This window comes from Emydura macquarii, unplaced genomic scaffold, assembly GCF_026122565.2.
Source record: "Emydura macquarii macquarii isolate MOO-44397 ecotype Brisbane River unplaced genomic scaffold, CSIRO-AGI_Emac_v2 contig_1551, whole genome shotgun sequence".
NCBI lineage: Eukaryota > Metazoa > Chordata > Testudines > Chelidae > Emydura > Emydura macquarii.
Window position 1 is genome coordinate 15231103 of NW_027131688.1, and position 20694 is coordinate 15251796.

At 40.6% G+C, this 20694-nt stretch overlaps 1 protein-coding gene across 2 annotated transcripts in view; it reads left to right on the forward strand.

The window, feature by feature from the left end:
• SYNE2 (spectrin repeat containing nuclear envelope protein 2) overlaps window positions 1-20694 on the forward strand; it is a 275575-nt gene that overhangs the window by 28971 nt on the left and 225910 nt on the right. For both annotated transcript variants that reach the window (XM_067554922.1, XM_067554923.1), the window contains 7 exons: window positions 12735-12796; window positions 15602-15697; window positions 16146-16223; window positions 16316-16408; window positions 17385-17566; window positions 19426-19622; window positions 19931-20031. In XM_067554922.1, coding sequence (XP_067411023.1) covers window positions 12735-12796; window positions 15602-15697; window positions 16146-16223; window positions 16316-16408; window positions 17385-17566; window positions 19426-19622; window positions 19931-20031 — 809 coding nt within the window. The remainder of the gene's footprint in view (window positions 1-12734; window positions 12797-15601; window positions 15698-16145; window positions 16224-16315; window positions 16409-17384; window positions 17567-19425; window positions 19623-19930; window positions 20032-20694) is intronic.

Genomic DNA, 20694 nt, shown 5'->3' on the forward strand with positions numbered 1-20694 from the left:
GGCAGCTTGGCTGGTATATGGAGCCGAATAGAGGCTCTTCTCTATTTGCAGCAGGAGATTTTGTTCATTTCTTTAGTGCAGGGTAGGATGAGCTGGTAAGTTCATTTCCCTAAGGACACACCTGCTCCCTTCCCCAGCTCACCTTTTTACATATTACTTTCCTGGCAGGAAAGCCTGGATGCACAGGGGGGTGGTAGGTGTGAGCATCTGCCGAACAAGCCTAGGCAGGATACAGAATTTACTTTCCGTGCTTACTAAGCCAATATGAACATCAGCGCTGGAGCGTAATTCCCCTTTTTAACCCATTTGAAGGCAACTTAACCTTGTGACTCTGCTGTTAATAAAAATAAAGACGGTATCTTTGAATATGAAATACACTGTTGAGTTCTCCAACTATAAGCTGTTCTGTATTTTTCATAGAGTATAGAAAAGGATTAAAATGATGGTGTGCTGCCAGTGGAGTGTACAGGTTACAATAAATTATTTTATTTGTAGAGTTGACTGGTGGTGGCAGATTTGCATAAATGGAAGTAATCTATAATTTTCTATTAGGTTGCTTCATATTAGGTGTCAGAACATCAGTGTGACCCCAAAATTGCACTACACAAATAGTATAGGGAGGATGAGAGGGTTAAAAAAAGCATGTCTTCAGACTGTCAGATTTTGGAGCTAAATACAAATGTAAGTATGTAGCCTTTCAACAGTTCATTAGCAGTGTAGGTGCTCAGTTGTTGGCTTTATTTATTGACATGTGTTTATTAATGTTTGACTGTACCCAAAAGTATGATAACATAAGAGGATGAGAGCAAAAAACTATTTCAGGTGCATTTAATAATTTAACGTACTACAATGATTTAATTTAATTCAAATGTGTTTAGTAGTCCCTGAATGATTAAGAAGAAAGAATAGAGCATACCTAGCTATTCTGTGTACTTGAAATCCCACAAATAGCATTAAATGGATAGTTTTTTTCCCCTGCATTTTATATTAGATTACATGTGCCTTTCCAAAATAGCCTGTTGCTTACCTGTATCTCCTTTATTTTACTTGCATGAGTAAGTACCCCTCAGGCACTTTTGGTATTCCATAAATAGCTCAAACTACGAATTCCTAGATGGGAATTCTCTGTGTTCTAACTTAATCCCTGGTCTATGCAGATTGCTGTTTTATTACATGTAGGGATTACGGGGTTTAGCTACAATAGGAAAGAGTTCATTAAAGAATGCTGATTCCGGTTTTTCAGGAGTCACTTTTAAAAATGGAAAAGTTCCTATCAGGGGAATTATAGTGAAATTTACATCCTGTTTATGGTGTCTGCTGTAAATCCCAGTATCCTGTCTGCAGTTCACTTCTTGATTGCGCACAGCAACAGCATGTGGTTTGTTGTTGTTTGGGCTTAGGATGCAAACAGTGAATGAGATGGGCTAAAAAAGTTTTTATGGGTATTTTTCTTTAGCTTTTCAAGTAAACATAGAAAAACAATTGGTCTAAGAAGTTACCTGGTATTATAAGAGCCAAAACTCAACAATGAAAATGAGTAAAATAAAAACCCTCACCCCCAAAGAAGAGGAAGGATGGTCAGTGATTAGGGTGCTAACTTGGGATGCAGGAGATTTCCTGCTCCAGGAGAGATGTCCTATGTGACCCTGGGCAAGTTACTCTAGTCTCTCTGTGCCTCTGTTCAGTGCGGATAATAGCACTGCCCTACTGCATACAGATGCTGTGAAGATAAATACAGTAAAGACAGGTTTTCAGATACCATGGTAATAGGGGACATAAAAGTACCTTAGATATCTAGATAGATAGATAGATAGAGACCTAAGGATGACAAAGCTCAGCATAATGAGGCTTCTTGAGCTGGTGAAGGTGTCTGTGGGCTAGAGAATTTACTTTCAATTTCTGGGAATGGGGAGTCAGAAGGTGGTTTGGGATCAGGGGCTCTCATTGCTGCACAGAAGGGTGATGTGATAGTCAATTGATTAATATCTGTGCAGCACTTTGAACATATAGGGCCTGATCCAAAGCCTATTGAAATCAATAGAAAGACTTCTGTTGACTTAATTTGGCTTTGGACCAGCTCATAAAACTTGTTGAAAGTATACAGATTGGTGACATAACACTATACTGCTGGAATGTAGCATCAACTCTGGAGACTTCTTTTCCTGCCTTCCTATTAGGAGTGAATGAAACTGCATTAATTGCGGGACGGAAATGGAATAAATAGAAAGCTCTGCTTTGAATTTCCACCCATAGGCAAATGTGTAATTATTTTTCTAAAGGTGCAGGGACTTACTCAGCACTGGCTGCTGACTGGAATGGTGAAAAGGAGGGGGATGGGCAAGGCTAAGCTAGAGGTAATCTTCCAGTCCAAATGAGAATGGTAATGAAATAGAAGTAAATGAAATTTCAGGGTTGGTTCAATTATTTTAAAATAACGTAATTGCTGTTTAACTGTTGAAAAGCAGTATCTCTAAAAAATCACGCAGTACCAAATACTTCATTGGTTGTGATACCTCAGAGATCCTGCTAATGCAAAACCCGGTCAGTATATTCACTGTATCAGACTGTTTTGACAAGCACTCAGGACCAAATCATGGCCGTCTTGTGCTAGTCCCCTGTACCACCACTTCCTGTATGCAGGGAAAAGTTGGCCCTGCAGTGCTGCTACCTCCCACCTTCATGCAGTTGTGCAGGAAAGAATGGGAGAAGGTGGGAAGGGGGCATAACTTATATTTCTCCTTTCTACGGGCCTGGTGGTGTAATTACACCAGTATTTGAGGCTATGTCTACACTGCAGTGGAAGTCCAGGGCTAATAGAACTCGAGTTAGCAGACTCTGGGTTAGTTAACCTAGTATTTGAGTGTCTACATTTGTAACCCCAGGTTAGGAATTGTTGAAGCCTCGCCTAGGTCACAATCTGGGCTCTAGAGTCTGTATTGCAGTATGCAGGCCCTAGTCCAACAGCCCATATTCCAGACTTCCTAGCGCCCTCCCAGAATGTGGCCACTCCAGCCGGGAGACTGCAACTCCTGAACTCTCACTTTTTCCTTTGCAAGATTCCTGGATCCGTTCAACACTGCATTGCCCCTTACTATGTGCTAGATTGCATGCTGACAATCTAGCCTTTACTGATTAGCCTATTAAGTAATGGCTGTGATTATCCATTTCAGGACATACCGATGAGTGTCCCAACAGTTGTTCTTTATAATCAATTACTGTATGTAACAGATTAATTTATTATTGTTCTCCCCAAAAGTTATTCTTTAAAGACTGACTTTAAAAAGCAAGAGAAAATCTGAGGGTTTTTCAGGTGATCTCATATTGTCAGATGCATGTTTGTCTCATCAGCTCCATTTCCTGGCTAGGTAAATTTGGGCACTGATTCTGCCAGGAATGTAGGAAGTGCTTTATTAGTTTTTGGATATCTTTATTTATTCTGGGTCAGTTACATTTTGAAAACTAGGGCAAGATAAATCCAAGGTCCTTTAGAGTCCTATGAAAATGGCCAACAAAGAGCTCATTCATCTCCCATAGAAATAAAAACCCTTTTTAATTAACCACATGATAGACACAAGAATTTGAGCTTTTATAAACCATTAAAGCCTTGGAGTTGCAGGATGAGGAAATACGCAGAAGAAGACATAATGATCTGCCACTCTGCTGGGATGTGTGGACTGCATGGGCAGATGTGTGTATCCTGATTTGAATGTTGTTCTACACCTGGCGATGGTTCAGTCAGCTCTGTGAGCTATTGGCTATTCTTGTACTAGAGCTTGTTATTGATTCATGACCGTTCTTTTTATAGGTCAGGAAAGTAAACCAAAGGGTAGGCTAGATATGTGCTCAACTCTTATGCAACCACACAGGGGGCAGGAAGGAGAAAGTACTCCCTACCTATAGTTTTGCACTGCTTTCATGATGTCTGGGCACAGTGGCAGCCGTAGTCTGCAGGGGCTGCATCATAGATGCTTCTCTTGGGAGCAACTGAGAAGAGTGTGCAGGGAGGGATAGGTACCTTTCATAGGGGGAGAGTATCTGACATAATTAAATGGGTTAGTAAATTATCTGCCCCCTAGTTCAACATGTGAGACTATTTGCCTAAATAAGGCTACTGCCAGGAGTAAATGTTTGCGGGATCAGGCCTGTATTGTGCAGCACTTTTGGACATGAACATCAGAGGCAATTGACCTGATAGAGGCAAAAGATAAGTGCAAAGGGCCTAATGCTCCTCACTGTCTTTTGTTACCCACACACTAGGACACCCCACCTTTACCCCAGTCTGTAGGGCTCAAGGCATACACCTGTTCAGGCATCGCCACCCTTTCCCAATCTGTAGGGCTCTGGGGGAAAGGTACCTACCCTTACCCAATTCACACTCTAGGGCTCAGGGTCACCCGTTCCCAGTCTGTAGGGCTGCGGGTGTTACCTGGTTAATTGAAGTACCCACCCTTTCCCAATTCGTAGGGCTCCAGGTGTAATTCTCTGCAGGTTTGCAGGACCTTTTACCAGTGAAGGAGCCTTAAACGGCAATATCCATATTCTCTATTTATTAACAATTATCAAAACAGAATACACACGCTAAGCATACAATGCTCACCACTCCCAATAAATTAGACATGTTTCTCCTGGCGGCCAATCAGGATTAGATCATCTGGGGACTACAGCTTCTGCACAGTGTGGTTGGCAGGGTGTTGAGGCTGGCAGCTCTGATCTTCTTCAGCTGTGTCCTGGAGTTAGGTTCCTCCTCCTTCTTCTTCTTTCAAGTCTTTCCTTCTTCTTCTTCTTGTTCTCCTTTCTTCTTCTAGCTGGTCTCCCTCTTAGACCCCAGTTATTATAGTGAAACTTGGGTCCTGCTTAGCCGTACCTTAACCAATCATTTTAAACTAAAGTGCTACGAAACACCAATCCTAGCCCATTACGATACAGTCCTTTAACCAACCATATTCCACCACTTTAACTGATTTAAATACTGCACACTTAGTTATGTGACAGACAGAAACAATCAAAGAACCAGACAAAAATCTTTCAGATAAACAATAGAAAATTGGGTACCATAAAGACAAAACAATAAGAAGTGTAGATTTTACAACCACAGCTGTTGATAAATGATTCCTTTCCAGACAGAATGCTAGCAAAAAAAAGTTTTCTTTAAGCATATTAAGATCTGTTTCTTTATCTGGTCGGGATAGTTACTATTAGCACAGTAGCACCTTCTTAACAGCCTGATATTACATTGTTTTGAAGTAATTTCAGGAATGTGAAGATGTGACCACCTGCTTAGCTTATTTTAGCTTATGGCTGCTGTCTCTCCTGATGTGGCTGCTACTGCTTAGCCCAAGAACAAGGCCTAAGCTTAACCAAAACCAAGGCCTCAGACCTTACACTCTCAGAATTAGGCCTAGAGGCTAGTTCTTCTGATCAGCAACAGCACATTATGTGTGGCAGGCGTGAGCTAGAGGTGGGACAAGAAAGGAGAGGGAACCACTGGCTTCAGTGAAATATTGAGTCTTGCTCATACACTCCTTTTCAAATCGTAGAAATACCACCCTTGCTTGTTTGATACAGTCGGTAGCAACCACCCACTCGAATTTCAGTTAAATAATTGGCAAAGGCTCCATGATATTTTTCCAGCTTGACATACGCAAGGGGCTGTGGTTTGCTCATTTGCTAACTTGAAACTGATATCTCAGTGTTGTTTACCTAATTCCTAGAGCAGTAGTGATTATGATTTTGCCTCTAATGCTGTATTGCTGTGTTTAATGGTTTTGATGTTATCCCTTTTTCAAAACAAAAATTATTTTGATATTATGTTTCTGCATGCACGCAATCTCTCTCCTTTTAAATTTTGTTTTAATAAATGAACAATAATACAGTCAGGAGAGAAAATAGAGTGCAACATATTTTGCTGTGGTACAGTGAGGGTGATAACATTACAAATAATAGATACAAAGCACAATGGAGAACCACAGAAAGATTATTTAGATGCATCATGCAAAGTATTATTGATGTGCAGAAAATGAATACTTAATTCAGAGCAGATTTAGTATCAAAACTTTAGTAGATGACCTAGAAATGTGAGCCGGAATTAGCCTACATAGTCTACACTGATGGCGGCAAATTCATGATCGATTTATCCGGCTTGACTGAGCGAAAGTGGAGACCCACTCAATTGACCCGGAAGTCGACGCTACTAATCCACCTCCGCCAGGTGAAGTAACGCTGCATCAAATTTGGTGGGAAGTGTAAACATAGTCTGAGTTATCTACTTCTTTAAGTGCAGATCCTGTACTGAGCTCTGCTCTTCCCCTTTGCCAGTTCACAGTCTCACTTACGTTAATGGAGCTCTGCGTCGGTGCAGTGGGTGCTAGTGAAGCTTAATACAGGATTGGGGCCTTAGATTGGGAATTTGTGTTAGGTATATTCTATGAGCATAATAAAGTACTTGCCCCACTTGTGTGTAATGGGTTTCATTTTCCTGAGCAGAGCAGTAAGGCTTTTTCCAGGGGGCATATTTTTTTTTGTATCTTTCTTCCAGTTAGACCTGCAGGGGTGGGACTGTTGGATTTTCATTAGTAATTTTGCATTTGTCCTGCAGTGCCAAATGAATAAACGTCCTCTCATATTTATCTTTTGGATTATTTGTGCAGTCACATAGCAGGAAAGCTTTGAGACAGAAGGACTGTTCAGTTTCACGTGGTCCTCTCTGCTAACATTCTTGTTTCTGCAAGCTGTCTACTAGTTACAATCTGGATTTATTACATGGTTAGAGGTTAACTCCATGCCCTGGCCACGCCCTTTCTCGTGCACTGGGTTGCAGAGGGCTCGTTGCATGGCCACTCTGCCTGCACCCTCTCCCTGCCTCCTGCACTTTGTCAGTGATGTGGGTGGGCATGCTGCCAGACTCCCCGTCTGGATGAATATAACACTTTGCAGTTAGTTAGTTCCCCCTCCTGGGCTGATGCAGTGAGATCTCCCCTACCTATTTCAGTCTATTTTAACCAATGTTCCAGCTACATTGTTACACAACTTAGCTAACAAGAGTGCTTGTTTCAAAATGCTGGGGAAGTGTGCATACAGATTGGAACCAAGGGAGAGGAAAGAGTTACCTACACATGTCAGAATTTGTTCTAATTAAGTGGCCAAGTTAAGTGGCCAGGCTTAATCAATTTTCTAATTGGATTACTATAGGTCTACTGTTACTGTGCACCTCAGATTTCATGGCTTTAGTTAGGTGGGATGCAGGTAGTGCGAAAGCTGTCCAGGGAGTGGAAGGTTGGTAGCAACCGAAGCTGAGTGAAGTATACGCCTAAAGCCTGGGAGGGACACCAAAATAAATAAAATCACCATGGCCCAGATTACGCCTTTAGATTTATTCATGCAGCTTCCATTGCCTTTAATGGGAGTCATGTGAGAGCATTTGATAATGAATATAGTCCTATGGCAATTAGTATATTATTCTTATTAGCTATACCATATAAAAAAGAATTAAACATAATTAGCTCTTCTGAGTGGTTGCTTAAATGAAAGGGAGGGGAGGGAAGGAAAGAAAGAGCTTTTTGGTTTTCTTGCAGTTTCTGGAGTGCTACTGTATTTTGTTCTGTTTTACTTTTAAGAAGCCAAGTACAATATTTTGCTAACAGTGTGATCCTCATAATATAGCTTTCTGACTGATAAAGAAGGGCCCATGTAAATTACGCTTTAGGATTTAAAAGTGGCCTGCAAAGGAAAATTTGAGTTTATGTTCTACCAAGAGTCATTTTAAATGTCACTTGAAAAGGATGGTATTGAGGAACTACAATGTTTGGAAGCCTGCTATGAAAGTCACACACATTTGCTTTAGCAGTTTACTTAGCACTAAAACTCAGAGGGATGACATTTTAGAGCACAAAAGATGTCAGGCAGGGAGTATCTTGTGAGAAAGGAGGTCAAAACAACAGGCATTCATATTTAGTTGCGATTAACAAATACATACAGAAGATACAGAAAGATAAATAACTGAAACAATACTATGACAAACGTAAAATAATCTCCCCCTCCCCATCCCCAGATCATTTGCGCACTTGGGGAAAAGAAAATTATTTTGGCTCTGATACTGATGTGGTAGATAGTGATAGTAACAAAAATGACTTGTGTTGTTTAACTTTGGCTTTCTTATTTGACAAAGAACAAGCAGAGAAGGAGCTGAACAAACTTCTTACAAACTATGTTGCATTCCATGTGCTTGGGTTTTTTTTATTGGCACGTACAAATGAGGTGACTGTGGCATAACTTTTATTTAACATTTATATGCATGTAACCCTTCTGCCAGACCCAGTCGGCCGCAGCAAGGGCCGGGTTCTATATATAGGGGTCCCTGTAAATGATGCAACACCAACTGGCTCGAGCCCCCACCCAGTCACCTGGGAAATCACACACTATCCCCTGGGCGCCCTCCAAAGGGCAATACTTCCCCTCTCGCAAGCACAGAGTCTAAGTGTGGAAAGAAACCTTTTAATAGCAAAACAGAGATAACACCGCACTGGTTTGGGAAACAGTGCGAACAGAGTTCATGAACTCAATGGGCCCAAACCCATCCCAGAGTACAGGGCGTGTCCTTCGCCTATGAACTCAATGGGCCCAAACCCATCCCAGAGTACAGGGCGTGTCCTTCGCCTCTCCCTTCCTTCTTGCCCCTGTACTGACCGTTGTAGTTGCAATATCCACCTCTCAGGTGTGACTCCGCCCCGTCGGCTGCAACGGTTCAACACAGGCCTGTCCAGGCCCCCACTGCCGCTGTCTCCTATCGCTTGTGGGCCTCACTGAGTCCCCCACCGCTGGCAACGACCACGCCGATCTCCCACCGACTGCTGGCTGGGCTGGCACCGACTGTGCCCGGCCCCTCCGCCGATCGCCTTGGGCTGGCACCGACTGTGCCCGGCCCCTCCACCAACCGCTGGCCGCCTTGGGCTGGCACCGACTGTGCCCGGCCCCTCCGCCGATCGCCTTGGGCTGGCACCGACTGTGCCCGGCCCCTCCGCCGACCGCCTTGGGCTGGCACCGACTGTGCCCGGCCCCTCCGCCGACCGCCGACCGCCTTGGGCTGGCACCGACTGTGCCCGGCCCCTCCGCCGACCACCTTGGGCTGGCACCGACTGTGCCCGGCCCCTCCGCCAGAGTTGCCTGTTGCCCACTCAGCTCTGTTAGTGGTCAGGCAAAGTTCAGCTCTCAGTGATTTCAGCTCCTAATGATTTCAGCTCTTAGTGATTTCAGCTCTTAGTGATTTCAGCTCATAGGTAAACCTTCTGCTGTCATACAGAGAATGTTCCTGCTTTCAAGAGACAAAAGACTCCAAGGTGAGTCATTAAGTCTACCTTTTAACAATGGGAGGTGAGAGTCACTCCCTGCCTGGGGCAGCCCTTTCGCTGGCCCCTGCAATCCCAATAGGAGACTCCTCCACCTCCACTTTTCCAGGCTGGAACATCGGCCTGCCACCCTTGTGGAGCTCTGTCTAGTTTGGGGTGAAGTGTTCTATCATAACAGACTAAGCACAGTTTTGCTGACATCTGTTCATACAATTGAAGGACAACATTTCATTACCCCAGCAGTTAACACAAAAGTGGTTTGTAACCCAAACCCAGCCCTGCTAACCATCTCCCATTATGCTCCACACCTAGGTAAATTATGCTAAGTACTTAATTGTACTCATGCAGATACCAAGCCCATGCAAATAATGTGCCCCCCTTTACTCAGACACTCAGACCTTGCTTACATGCATATAATTCACATGGAAAGAGTGGAAATAAGGTGTACATTTTTAACAGTGAGGGTAATTAATTATTGGAACTCTTTACCAAGGGTTGTGGTGGATTATTCATCATTGACAATTTTTATATCAAGATTGGACGTTTTTCTACAAGAACTGTTCTAGGACTTATTTTGGGGAAGTTCTATGGCCTGTGTTGTATAGGAATCCAGACTAGATCATCACAATGGTTCCTTCTGGCCTTGGAATCTATGAACATATCCTTTTATTCTTTTAAAAATAAGAACAAAATCTGAATGGAAGGTCTTACAGTTCTTTCTCCTGCAGCTCTTTCATGGAAGCAATTATATGTAGTAATAAAGGGACCTCGCTGGTAGAGACCACTTTGCATCAGTATATCTCAAAATATTTTACAGAGGAGGTCAATATAATTATCCCCATTTGACAAATGGAGAAACTGCGGCACACACTGGTGAAATGGCTTGCCCTGGATCACCAGCAGACCAGGGCCCAAGTGGGAATAGAACCCAGGTTTCCTTAGTCGGTCAAGTGCTTTAGCTATTAGGCCACACTGCCTTCCATAGACAGTCAACCAGAGTTACTGTAAAAAGTAAGCTGTCAGAGTCATACTTATATCGCTGCACAAATTTGGAGGTTTTTGACTTTTAAAAAAAAGATGCATGAGCACTGGCCTGTTACATCCTTCATTAGGTCCATAATGAAAGGAGGGAGAATGACAGCATTTATGGGGAAGGGTATGTGTTTCTTGTAAGTTGTTCAGAAGCAATATAGTCCAGTGGACATGGTCTAGGACTAGGAGACCTTGGTTCTATTTATGCATCTGCCAGTGACTTGCTGTGTGAATTTAGACAAGTCGTTCCTCTAGTCTGTGCCATAGCATCCCCATCTGTAAAGTGCTTTGCTCTCTGCAGATAAAATGCATTATGGCCCTGATCTTGAACTATTATAGTGAATAGGAGCTTTGACATTGACTTCAGTGAGCTTAGGGTCAAGCCCCTGTTTAAATGCAAAGGATTATTTTTTATTATAGCGATGTGTTTAAAAGTAGATAAGTGGTTTTCAACCTGTGGTCAGCGGGGGTCCGCAGACTATGTCTAAAGGCCCTACACCTACATTTAAAATTATTTAGGGATCCTCAAACAAAAAAAGGTTGAAAACCACTGAAGTAGATTATTGAAATCACTGTGCATCTTTGTCATTCCCTACCTACAATGCATGTTTTGGCTTTTAAAATTGTGTGCTGTGGTGAGCCTGATTCTGGAGAGTAAAATTATAGTTAAGTGCTAGAAACTAATATCCAGTGTAACCCATGCCTTAGAGGAAGTGGTCGGTCATTCTTTGGCGTGCCCCCCCCCACCTTTATTTATTTATTTTTTTTTTAAATTAAAGGTGAAAAATAGGAGTGTGTGAACATATTCAGACTGATATTAATCTCTCCTCCTTTTTTAGGGTGGTATTGTATTACCCTGACTGGATCAGATATACTCTCTCTCACACTTTTGTGCAAACCAGACATCTAGTTTTTGTAGCTCGGCAGATATTCTTATACAATCTGTCAACACCAAGATCACTTTGCATATTTCTCCAATGTTTTTCCTTTGTTGCAAACTGCACTTTTGTGTCCATGAGCTTTTTTTTGCTGGACTCAGCTAAACTCAAAATAAGGTTTCAAAGACATTGCTTATAAAGTATCTATCTCCTGTTTTCTCCCTTTTGGGGAACTAGACAAGGACTCCCTCACTCTTAGGCCTTGGAGAAGTGCCCTGCCTTCTCTTGTATTTTGCTGTGGCATGAAAAGCAGTTAAGTATTTTGCTTTGTATCCTGTGGGCTTAAAATGACTTCCCTTAACCCCGTCCATCATTGGTTAACTGCTCAAATGAACTATGTTAAACTTGGAAACAAAAATGAGAGCAAAGTGATATATTTTATTTATGTCTCCTTAGTAAACATCATGCTTGACTTTCCGTCAGAAGGGCAAAGCCTCTGAAATGCCATTTGTAGAAACTACTTTCAGAGGAGGGGTAAAATTTTCTAAATTTTCTAAACCTATGGCCCAGATTTTTAAAGGTGCTTAGGGATTGATTTGCTCAGCATTGCAATGCCTAACTGACTTAAGCGCCTAAGTCTCAGTGGGAGTCAGTGGAACTTAGGCCCCTGAGGGTACGCATACACGGGGATAAAAGCCCTATGGCAATGGCTGCAGCTGGCCCAGGTCCGCTGAAATGGGCTCGCAGGGCTCAAGCTGTGGGGCTAAAAAGTCACCGTGTAGACATTTGGGCTCAGGCTGGAGCCTGAGCTCTGGGATCCTCCACCCTCGCTGGGTCCCGGAGCCTGAGCTCTGGGACCCTCCACCCTCGCTGGGTCCCGGAGCCTGAGCTCCAGCCTGAGCCCAAATGTCCGCATAATAGTTTTTCGGCCTCGGAGCCTAACGCCCCGCGAGCCTGAGTCTGCTGACTGGGCCAGCTGCAGGTCTTTTATCCCTCTGTAGCCATACCCTAAATGACTGAAGCCCCTTTGACAATTTTACCCTTGATCTGAACTTTTAGAATTGAACAGTGGATTGATGCTGACAATCGGCCTAAAGCTTCTGAGGGACATTTAGAAATAGGTTGAGGCCCAAGCTGGTTTAGACATATGGCTTTGTAGGCACATTCGCCTTAGTTGAGCTTCTAAAAAAGAAATCTTAAAGAACATTAAGATTCTCTGTGTGGATGGACCCTTTCTTCAGATAAAGGCCCATCATGTCCAGTAAAAGTGTGTTTTCTGGTTGTGGAGCTCCTTGTAGGTGCTTTCCGAGTGGAAGAAAATATCGGCACTGAATAAGATTCCAGAAAATAATATTAAAATCTGTATTAAAAAGCCCATTGAGAGGGCAGCGCTTAGATTTGGAATAGATTCCCTGTTTCTCTCTGAAAAAGTGAAATAAATATAGTCAAATTGTTTCATTAAGTGATTTTTCTTTTTTCACAGTGGAGCAGGAATGCATACAGAAGAAAACCTTCACTGGCTGGATAAATTCACAATTGGCAAAGGTAAGAAAATGGCCTGTGTAGGGCGGTTTTTTCTTATTATGATCTTGTAATAAGAAGACTATAGTTAAGCTTGCATCAGAAATTTATGCTTTACGGGTTCTGCATCTCAGGGTCTCCTTTTTTCAAAACCCTTTTTTGTAAACATGCCATGGGGAATTTAAAGCAAATTTTACGCACTAATTAGTGAGTGTGACGAATTAACTCCAGTGTATTTTATGTTGATATGTTGTTTTTTAGGACATTTGGGAAAACAGGAACAGTGGAAAAAACCTGATTTCCCGCTTCCCACCCCATATGTTTGATGCCCTCTGCTGTCGTGTGAGCTGTAACGTTATGACATCAGAGATAACCACTCATCACTCACTCCTCCTCTCCCTTCCCCAGTTCATTTGCACACTTGGGAAAGTCACTGTTACCCTTGTTAGGGAGACAAGGTGGATGTGGTAATAGCTTTTATTGGACCATCTTCTGTTGGTGAGAGAGTCTCTCTCAGCAGAAGTTGGTCCAATAAAAGCTATTACCTCACACACCTTGTCTCTCTCTAATATCCTGGGACTAACATGGGCTACAGCAACACTTCATATTACTCTTGTTGTCATGGCAATAACTGATTTACCTCAGACTACAGTAGGTCACAGGAGTAACTGTAAAGAAAGCATACTGTGTTTGGCTAAGCTCCCGCTGTACTGTTTAGGTTTATACTGTTTAATTTCAAGGTTAATTGTTTACTTTCCTCAGAAACGGGTTACATAAATACAAAGCTACAAAACGACAGCCCCTTTTCTGTGCTGCTTACAAACTGGGGGCTATGGCTTTCTGGGTGTTTTATGTGAATACAGATTAATTTAATTATTTTGAATGCATTTATCGACACAACACTGTCTGGTGAAATGTGGCGCTTTACAAAGATAACAATGGCAAAAAATATACGTTGAAAACAACGAATGCAGAAATACTCTGTTATTTAAATAGCACATATATAAAATATTTTCTTTCTATTAAAAAACTAAAAAAATTCACAAACAAAAGAGTCCGTTTAACTTTTGTTAAGATTGCCTTCCTCAATAAACAAGCCATAAAAAATGAGGAAGTACAAAGTTAAGGATATAAAAGGGTTAAAAAGTTGCAAAGTCAAGCACTATCAAATTAGGAAATGCCGGAATGAACGTTGCCCAAGGAAACTTAATTCGGCTCCCTTGTGGGTATGATTGTTATACAGTCTAATTACACGCAGAAGTGACTATGTGAACAGTTTGGTGTAAGTGACTTGCCCAGCATCACATAGGAACTTAATTGCAGAGGCAGGGATAGACTCCAAGTCTTCAGGGTGGCATTGAATTGCCCTGACCACAAGACCACCTTTGTCTTCCTGCCAGCTTCTGGCTCATTCACTACACAACTACCAACTTCTGCAACAGATGAGGCATGGGGTCCTATAGACAACAGGCTCCTTCTCTACACAATCCCAGTTCATCCCCAGAGCAGATCCATCCTGTGCACTGAATGAACCAGGGTTTTGTGAAAAAAATAATATGGGGACATGTATTAAAGAATGTATCGTAAAGCATATGCACAATGGGGCTGATTTAAGAATGCATGAGCAATGTTCATTCTGGCATTTCCTAATTTGGTAGTGTTTGACTTTGGAAACTTTTAATTCTTTTTCATCTTTAACTTTGCATTTCTTAATTTTTTATGATGTTTACTGAGGAGAGCAACATTAACTAACGTTAAACAAAATTGTTGGTTTTTTTGTTGTTGCTGTTGTTTGTGAATAAATTTTAGAACTGCATTTTGGAGAGCAAAATGTAAAAGAATGAACAAATCAAACTAATTTAAATACTCATGGTTCAACAGGGAAAATTAGCCTGGAAAAGTATGTTTTAACTGTTGAATAACACGCACATAGCAGAGATGGATGTACCTGGTTATATATTTGTGTGGTGTTTTTGTTTGTTTTTTGTTGTTGTTATATAGGTATTATCAAAAGCTGTTTGATTTTTTTATTGTTGTATATTTGTGCTACACTAGAATATGTTTAAAACGTTGTTTTAATTCAGTGAAAGTCAAGGATTAACAGAAATAGCAGTAGAGGAGGCAGGTACTCTGTAAGCTTTCACAAATCAGCTCTGTCAATGCTCTTTGGTCCTGACCTGTGGCATGCCAACTATTCCAGCTCTGGTCCCTTCTTAAGCAGAGATAGGCAACCACAACGTGGTCCACAAATAGTGAGCAACATTAATGTCTGCAAATAATGTCCGGAAATAGCGAGCAACATTAAGGTAATTTTCATTTATCTCCGAAGTCATTATTCAAACTTTAGAGTTCATTGGTGAAAAGCGAGAACATTAATCAACTGCTCGTTCTGATGTTCATATTTTTCAGAATTAGTTACTGGAAATTTTGCCTCAGAGCTGAGTTACCTGCTTCTTCTTAGCCTCCTTAAAGGGATAGCTAGAAACATAATCATTTTGGCCCCAGTACAGGAGAGCAGTTTAGCAGGTGCTTAAGTCCACCTTTATTCATGAACGCACTTAAGCATGTGCTTAAAGTTAATTGGCTTTAATTACTTAAAGTTAAGCACATACTTAAGTGCTTTCCTAAACAAGGATGTTTTCTTGAATTGGGGCCCTTGACTTTAAAAGAAATCCATTTTCTCTATCATTCTACTGCAATAAACAGAAAAATAGTAAGTGGAACAAAAAAAAGGCAAGGAAATGTAAACTTTTTTTTAAAAAAAAGCAAGACAATCAATGATTTCAGAATTCAGCATGTAACTCGCATCTAAATGTATTACATTTGCAGCATACTCCTCCTTCCGTTATCTCAGATCTATATACAGACTTCAAGGAAGGACATGTGCTCTTGGACCTGCTGGAAGTACTTTCAGGTCAACAACTGGTAAGAGAAAATAAAGTAATGAAATCTCTGCTTTGGTCTAAATCCTGCAAAGGATTTATGGATGTGCTTAACTGTAAGCACGTGAGCAGTCCCACTGGATTCAGTGGGTATCCCGTCACACCTTCATTGCCAGGAACCACTGTCTCACAGCTTGCAGGCTCTCTCATTAAGAATCATCTGTCCTTGCTGTAAGGTCTCAAGCAACAAGAACTTACTGGCACCATGCTTTAGCTGTACTGTGCTAAAGAGGAGGCTTCTTGCAGACAAGGACTACTCACAAGGGTCTTGATGCTGCATCATTTAAATTAATGGAAGCTTTGCCACTGGTGTGAATGGATGCAAAATCAGACATCAATCTTTGCAGCATCAGGACCTTTATTGGTAAACGATTTAAAATAAAACAGATCGTCACAGATGATTGAGCAATATTTTTTTTTTAAATTTGTAGCCACGGGAGAAAGGATGTAACCCCTTCCAGTGCAGAAGCAATATAGAAAATGCCTTGAAATTTTTAAAGAGCAAATCAGTGAGTATTGAAGTGAACTTTAAAATTCACTCTTCAGACCAGTTTAGCTTGTGGAACATGTTCCTTCTTTAACAATGATCCTCTTTTTCCAGATCAAGCTCATAAATATTCATGTTGCTGACATTATTGAAGGAAAACCTTCCATTGTGCTTGGCCTAATTTGGACAATCATATTGCATTTTCATGTAAGTATTGCAGTGATGTGAAAAAATATTTTTAGTACGTGAAAAAAGCACAAAAATTGTGGAATGAAATGGTCACAAAATGTGATGAATTATGCATAAGCACAAACCAAAAGGCTTATTATGCTGTATGCCTGAAGTGTTGGCTTGGCCTCAGAGAGGAAACATATCTAATGTGCTCTCATTTCACATTGTAGCTGCTTCTCTGAAATGGGTACTAGATTCCTGGTAGCTGAGCAGAATATAATTGACAGCATGTCAATATTTTTAATAACTGGTTTAAAACAATGGGCCAGATTCTGCCTGCAAGTATGTGCACAGGAGAGACAGGCTACCTGCTCTCTGGTCTGGTGCCTGGGCCCGGCCCAGCGTGCAGCAGCTCAGAGCTGCAATTACAGGGAAGGTTCTCCTAACCCTAGGCTGGAGCATACTCAATGTAGATAGAATTTTTAAAGAGAATTAAGCTGGGCTGCTCTGGCAAGTCTGTACTGAGCAAGTGTGAGCTGTGACTTTTTTTCAAAGGCTTATAACTTAGCTAAATTTGGGTGAATTTTCACAGTGATGGCACAAGGCGCCTCCTTGACACAAAGGCCTGCCAAATTGCAAGCCCCTGCTCCAAAGTATCGGTGTGCCACAGTTTGTTAAAGAAAAGGTCGCCGGAATGGGCAAAACAATGTATTTTTCTGTAGTCTTGTTTTTGGAAGTAACTTAACTGTTTTGGCTAAAATGTTCCAAACAAATTCAGCTTGAGGCAGACACTCAGCATGGAGCACATCAACCCAACAGTTAAAGTTTGCAGAGTTATAAGCTACTGAAAACAGAGTCTTAAGAGTTCTTGTAGTAGAAGTGTTGGGTTATCCAGCTCTAGCTATAATAAAATCATAGTGGATTTCTTATTCCTTAGTGGTTCTCGGCATCTGATCTCTGTGGTTATTCTTTAGAATGAAACACTGTTAAACTCTTCCCCTGTTTCTGGTAGATTGAAGAACTTGCCTGGACCCTGGGTTGTAGTTATAATCAGCCATCTCTTGATTGCTCGAGCGTCGTTGACTCATCTCCAACTGCAAGCCCAAAGGCAAAAAAAAGAGGTAAAGTTAAGAAACGGTGGAAGATGTCTGCAAAGAAGGCCCTCCTTTTGTGGGTGAAGGAGCAGTGTTCAATGTAAGTACCATGAAAGGCTTATAAAGTGTATCTCATGTTTATTTTTACTGTGTCACCCTACAGTGGTGCTATATTTTGTCTGTTTAATTTCTTAATGATCAATTGATTAACTAGATATAACAAAAAAGTAGCACATTAGAATCTAGTTGATGTTTCACATCAGTTTTAACAAAGCTTGAATTTCAAATTTGGAGCCTAAATATGTTGACAAAGGTCCTTTAAATATAAGAAGTTGGAGCTAATGATACTAATAAAACACTGATAAGTAAATTAGCTTGTTTGGCTTTCTTTTTTATTAGCTGTCGCTGTATTCCATGTAATGTGCCTACTGCAATGGTTGCGTGATTTGCCAGTTTCAATCCTATTGGATTAGCATTTTCTGGTTCTTTTAGTAACAAAATTACACTAATTGTCCAAGAATTTGTTGAAAAGGAAAAAAGCAGAGTATCTGGACAAAATCAGTTTCCCAGTTTTCCCTCTAGAGCATTGCACAAGCCAAAAGAAGGCATCTCATGAGTTAAGGACTTTTTATAGAGTTAAGAAGGCTCAGGCTCTGCTCCAACAGAGATTTATACACCTGCTTAACTTTGCACACTGCAGGTCATTCCATTGATTTAAATGAGAGTATTAATCCTGTGCTGCATGTTTTTGCAAGATCAGGGCTTTACATTTAAATTTCCTTGAAAAACCACTGCCTCGCGTAAATACATTTTAAAAAATATTACCTAAACCTGAGCTCTTTCTTTCTAGCTCTCCTGTTTATCATTTTATCTGACTTCACCCCACTAATGTTCCATTCATATTAGTGGGAGGTTAGGGTGTTTGTCAGCACAGCAGGTGCTTTCTACTGGATGTATATGCAACACTTTGTCAGGAGTGGAATCTTACATTTTTTATATTTTTACTTTGTTTTATTGAAGCTATGGGGTTTGCATGTAAATGCAAGCTCTCTTATTCCTAATCATCTTCTTTCTTTTGCCTACTTTTATTCTGCAATTGTATAGTCTATTTGATTACGATTATAGTGGATTTAATATATCAGTGACTGCTATAACATATATATGTGTGTGTATATATATATATATATATATATATATATATATATATATATATATATATAAAGATCAACATTGGTTTTTAAATCAATAGACCCTCATGTTTTAATCAAGCAAGATTAGTAGCACCGTGTGTTAACCTCTGTTCACATACCTTCATATCCACTGTACATGAACTGTTTTTGAGGAGTTGTTTTCTTAGTACTCATTGTGACTCATACATCCTCTGTAGACATCACTGTATCATCTAGACACCAGATACATTGTAGAAATTGTGGGATCCCTCTCTACATACTTTCTTTCATTTCTCTAGTCCTAATTTAATTTCCAAAAGTAATGTAATAAATTTAAGACTGGGATTTTCAAAAAGGCCTTAGGTAGTAAGATGCCTAGCTCGTGTTGACTTGTAGAGAAATATCTGGATGCACTTGGCTAAGTCTAGTGTTTCGTTTGTTGTTTTTCATCCTGTGAAAGGCATTGATGATAGGTACATCAAACATAATAAACAAAAGAAGATAAATTTGGTAATCAAAGTGCTGTTGAAGCACCCAAAAAAGAAGTGAAAGCAGCATGGTACTAAGCAATGAAAAATATTTCAGTTTTTAAGTTTGTTGGAACGATTATATTGAACACACATAACTGGTCTGACTCAGCTTCCACAGAATTCATGGGAAAGATTCCCAGTAACTCCAGTGGGATTTGGATCAGGCTCGTCTGACCTGGTTTACATTGTATTGATAAGTGAATATTAAATATTTTGAGGAAACAGAGCATGACATTTTATTCTTTATGATTTTGGGGCAGGCATGGATCTATCAATGTGGCAGATTTCAAATCAAGCTGGAGGAATGGACTGGCTTTTTTATCTATCATCCATGCCTTAAGACCAGATTTAGTTGACATAGACAGAGCAAAGGGGAGAGCCAACAGAGAAAATCTGAAGGAGGCTTTTAAAATTGCAGAACATGAATTAAATATTCCAAGACTTCTTGAACCTGAAGGTAAACTATCTGTTTTGTATACCCTTGCTATGAGGTATGATGCGGATACTGTTAGACCCTTGTCTATTTATAACAAAAGGTACATCTAAACTGCAAAAAAACCAAACAAATTTGCTGTTTTATATTACAATATTCCTGAGGAAAAAATCCATTTAATACTGATGTTCATCGGTGAAATTTTAACTGAGATGCTGAAAAATAAATTCATTTGTACTTGGTGAATTTTCAGAATTGCTCTGTAATATATAATCGTACGATCAAACTGAGAAATGTGCAGGAACGGGCTAATAGTGTGCTCCCTCTCGCAGATGTTGATGTTATCAGTCCAGATGAAAAATCTATCATGACTTATGTGGCTCAGTTTCTGCAATATTCCAGAAGTGTACCTGTGGCTGAAGAAGACATGCAGGTAGGTCATTTGTTTTATCATTGAACCAAGCCAAATGAGTGTACTTTTTGCTTTTCGTAACTCTGACTGAGAATTTCAACACCTCCTTTGCACAGCCTGTAGCATAATTCAGCTACATAGTTATAAAAGATGGTGTGATCCTGTCTACAATGACACAACTGAGCTTATTTTAACCTTGTCTGGCACTCTATTATTGTAACCAAGATCCCCAACATGGTGGATTTTTTTAATAATAGTGTATACAGACACTTTGTCGCAAAGTGCACTTTTTGATTAGTTAAGATGGCCATAAATATTTCAGCCAACGTTTTCAGGCCTTTTTGCCTAAATGCAAGCTCCTAAAGTCATAGTTAGGTATCTAAATCGAAGTAGATTGATTTTCAAAAGTGCTGAGCAACCCCAGCTCCTCCTTATTAGAAGCTGATGTAATGAGCAGCCAGAGAAAGTTGTTGAAAGGACACAGCAAGAATTCTGTTGGGTTTACAAAACTCAGGGTGTATGTTATATGTTTTTGAGTGCCATCTACTGGCACATTTATCTATTATCAAACTATTTGCATATGATACAATGTTCCTGTATTACCCTGAAGTCTGGCCACTTGTTTTAAGTTGCCTTACTGTGTCTATTTGTAGAGCCTGATCCAAAGCTCATTAAAGTCAGTGG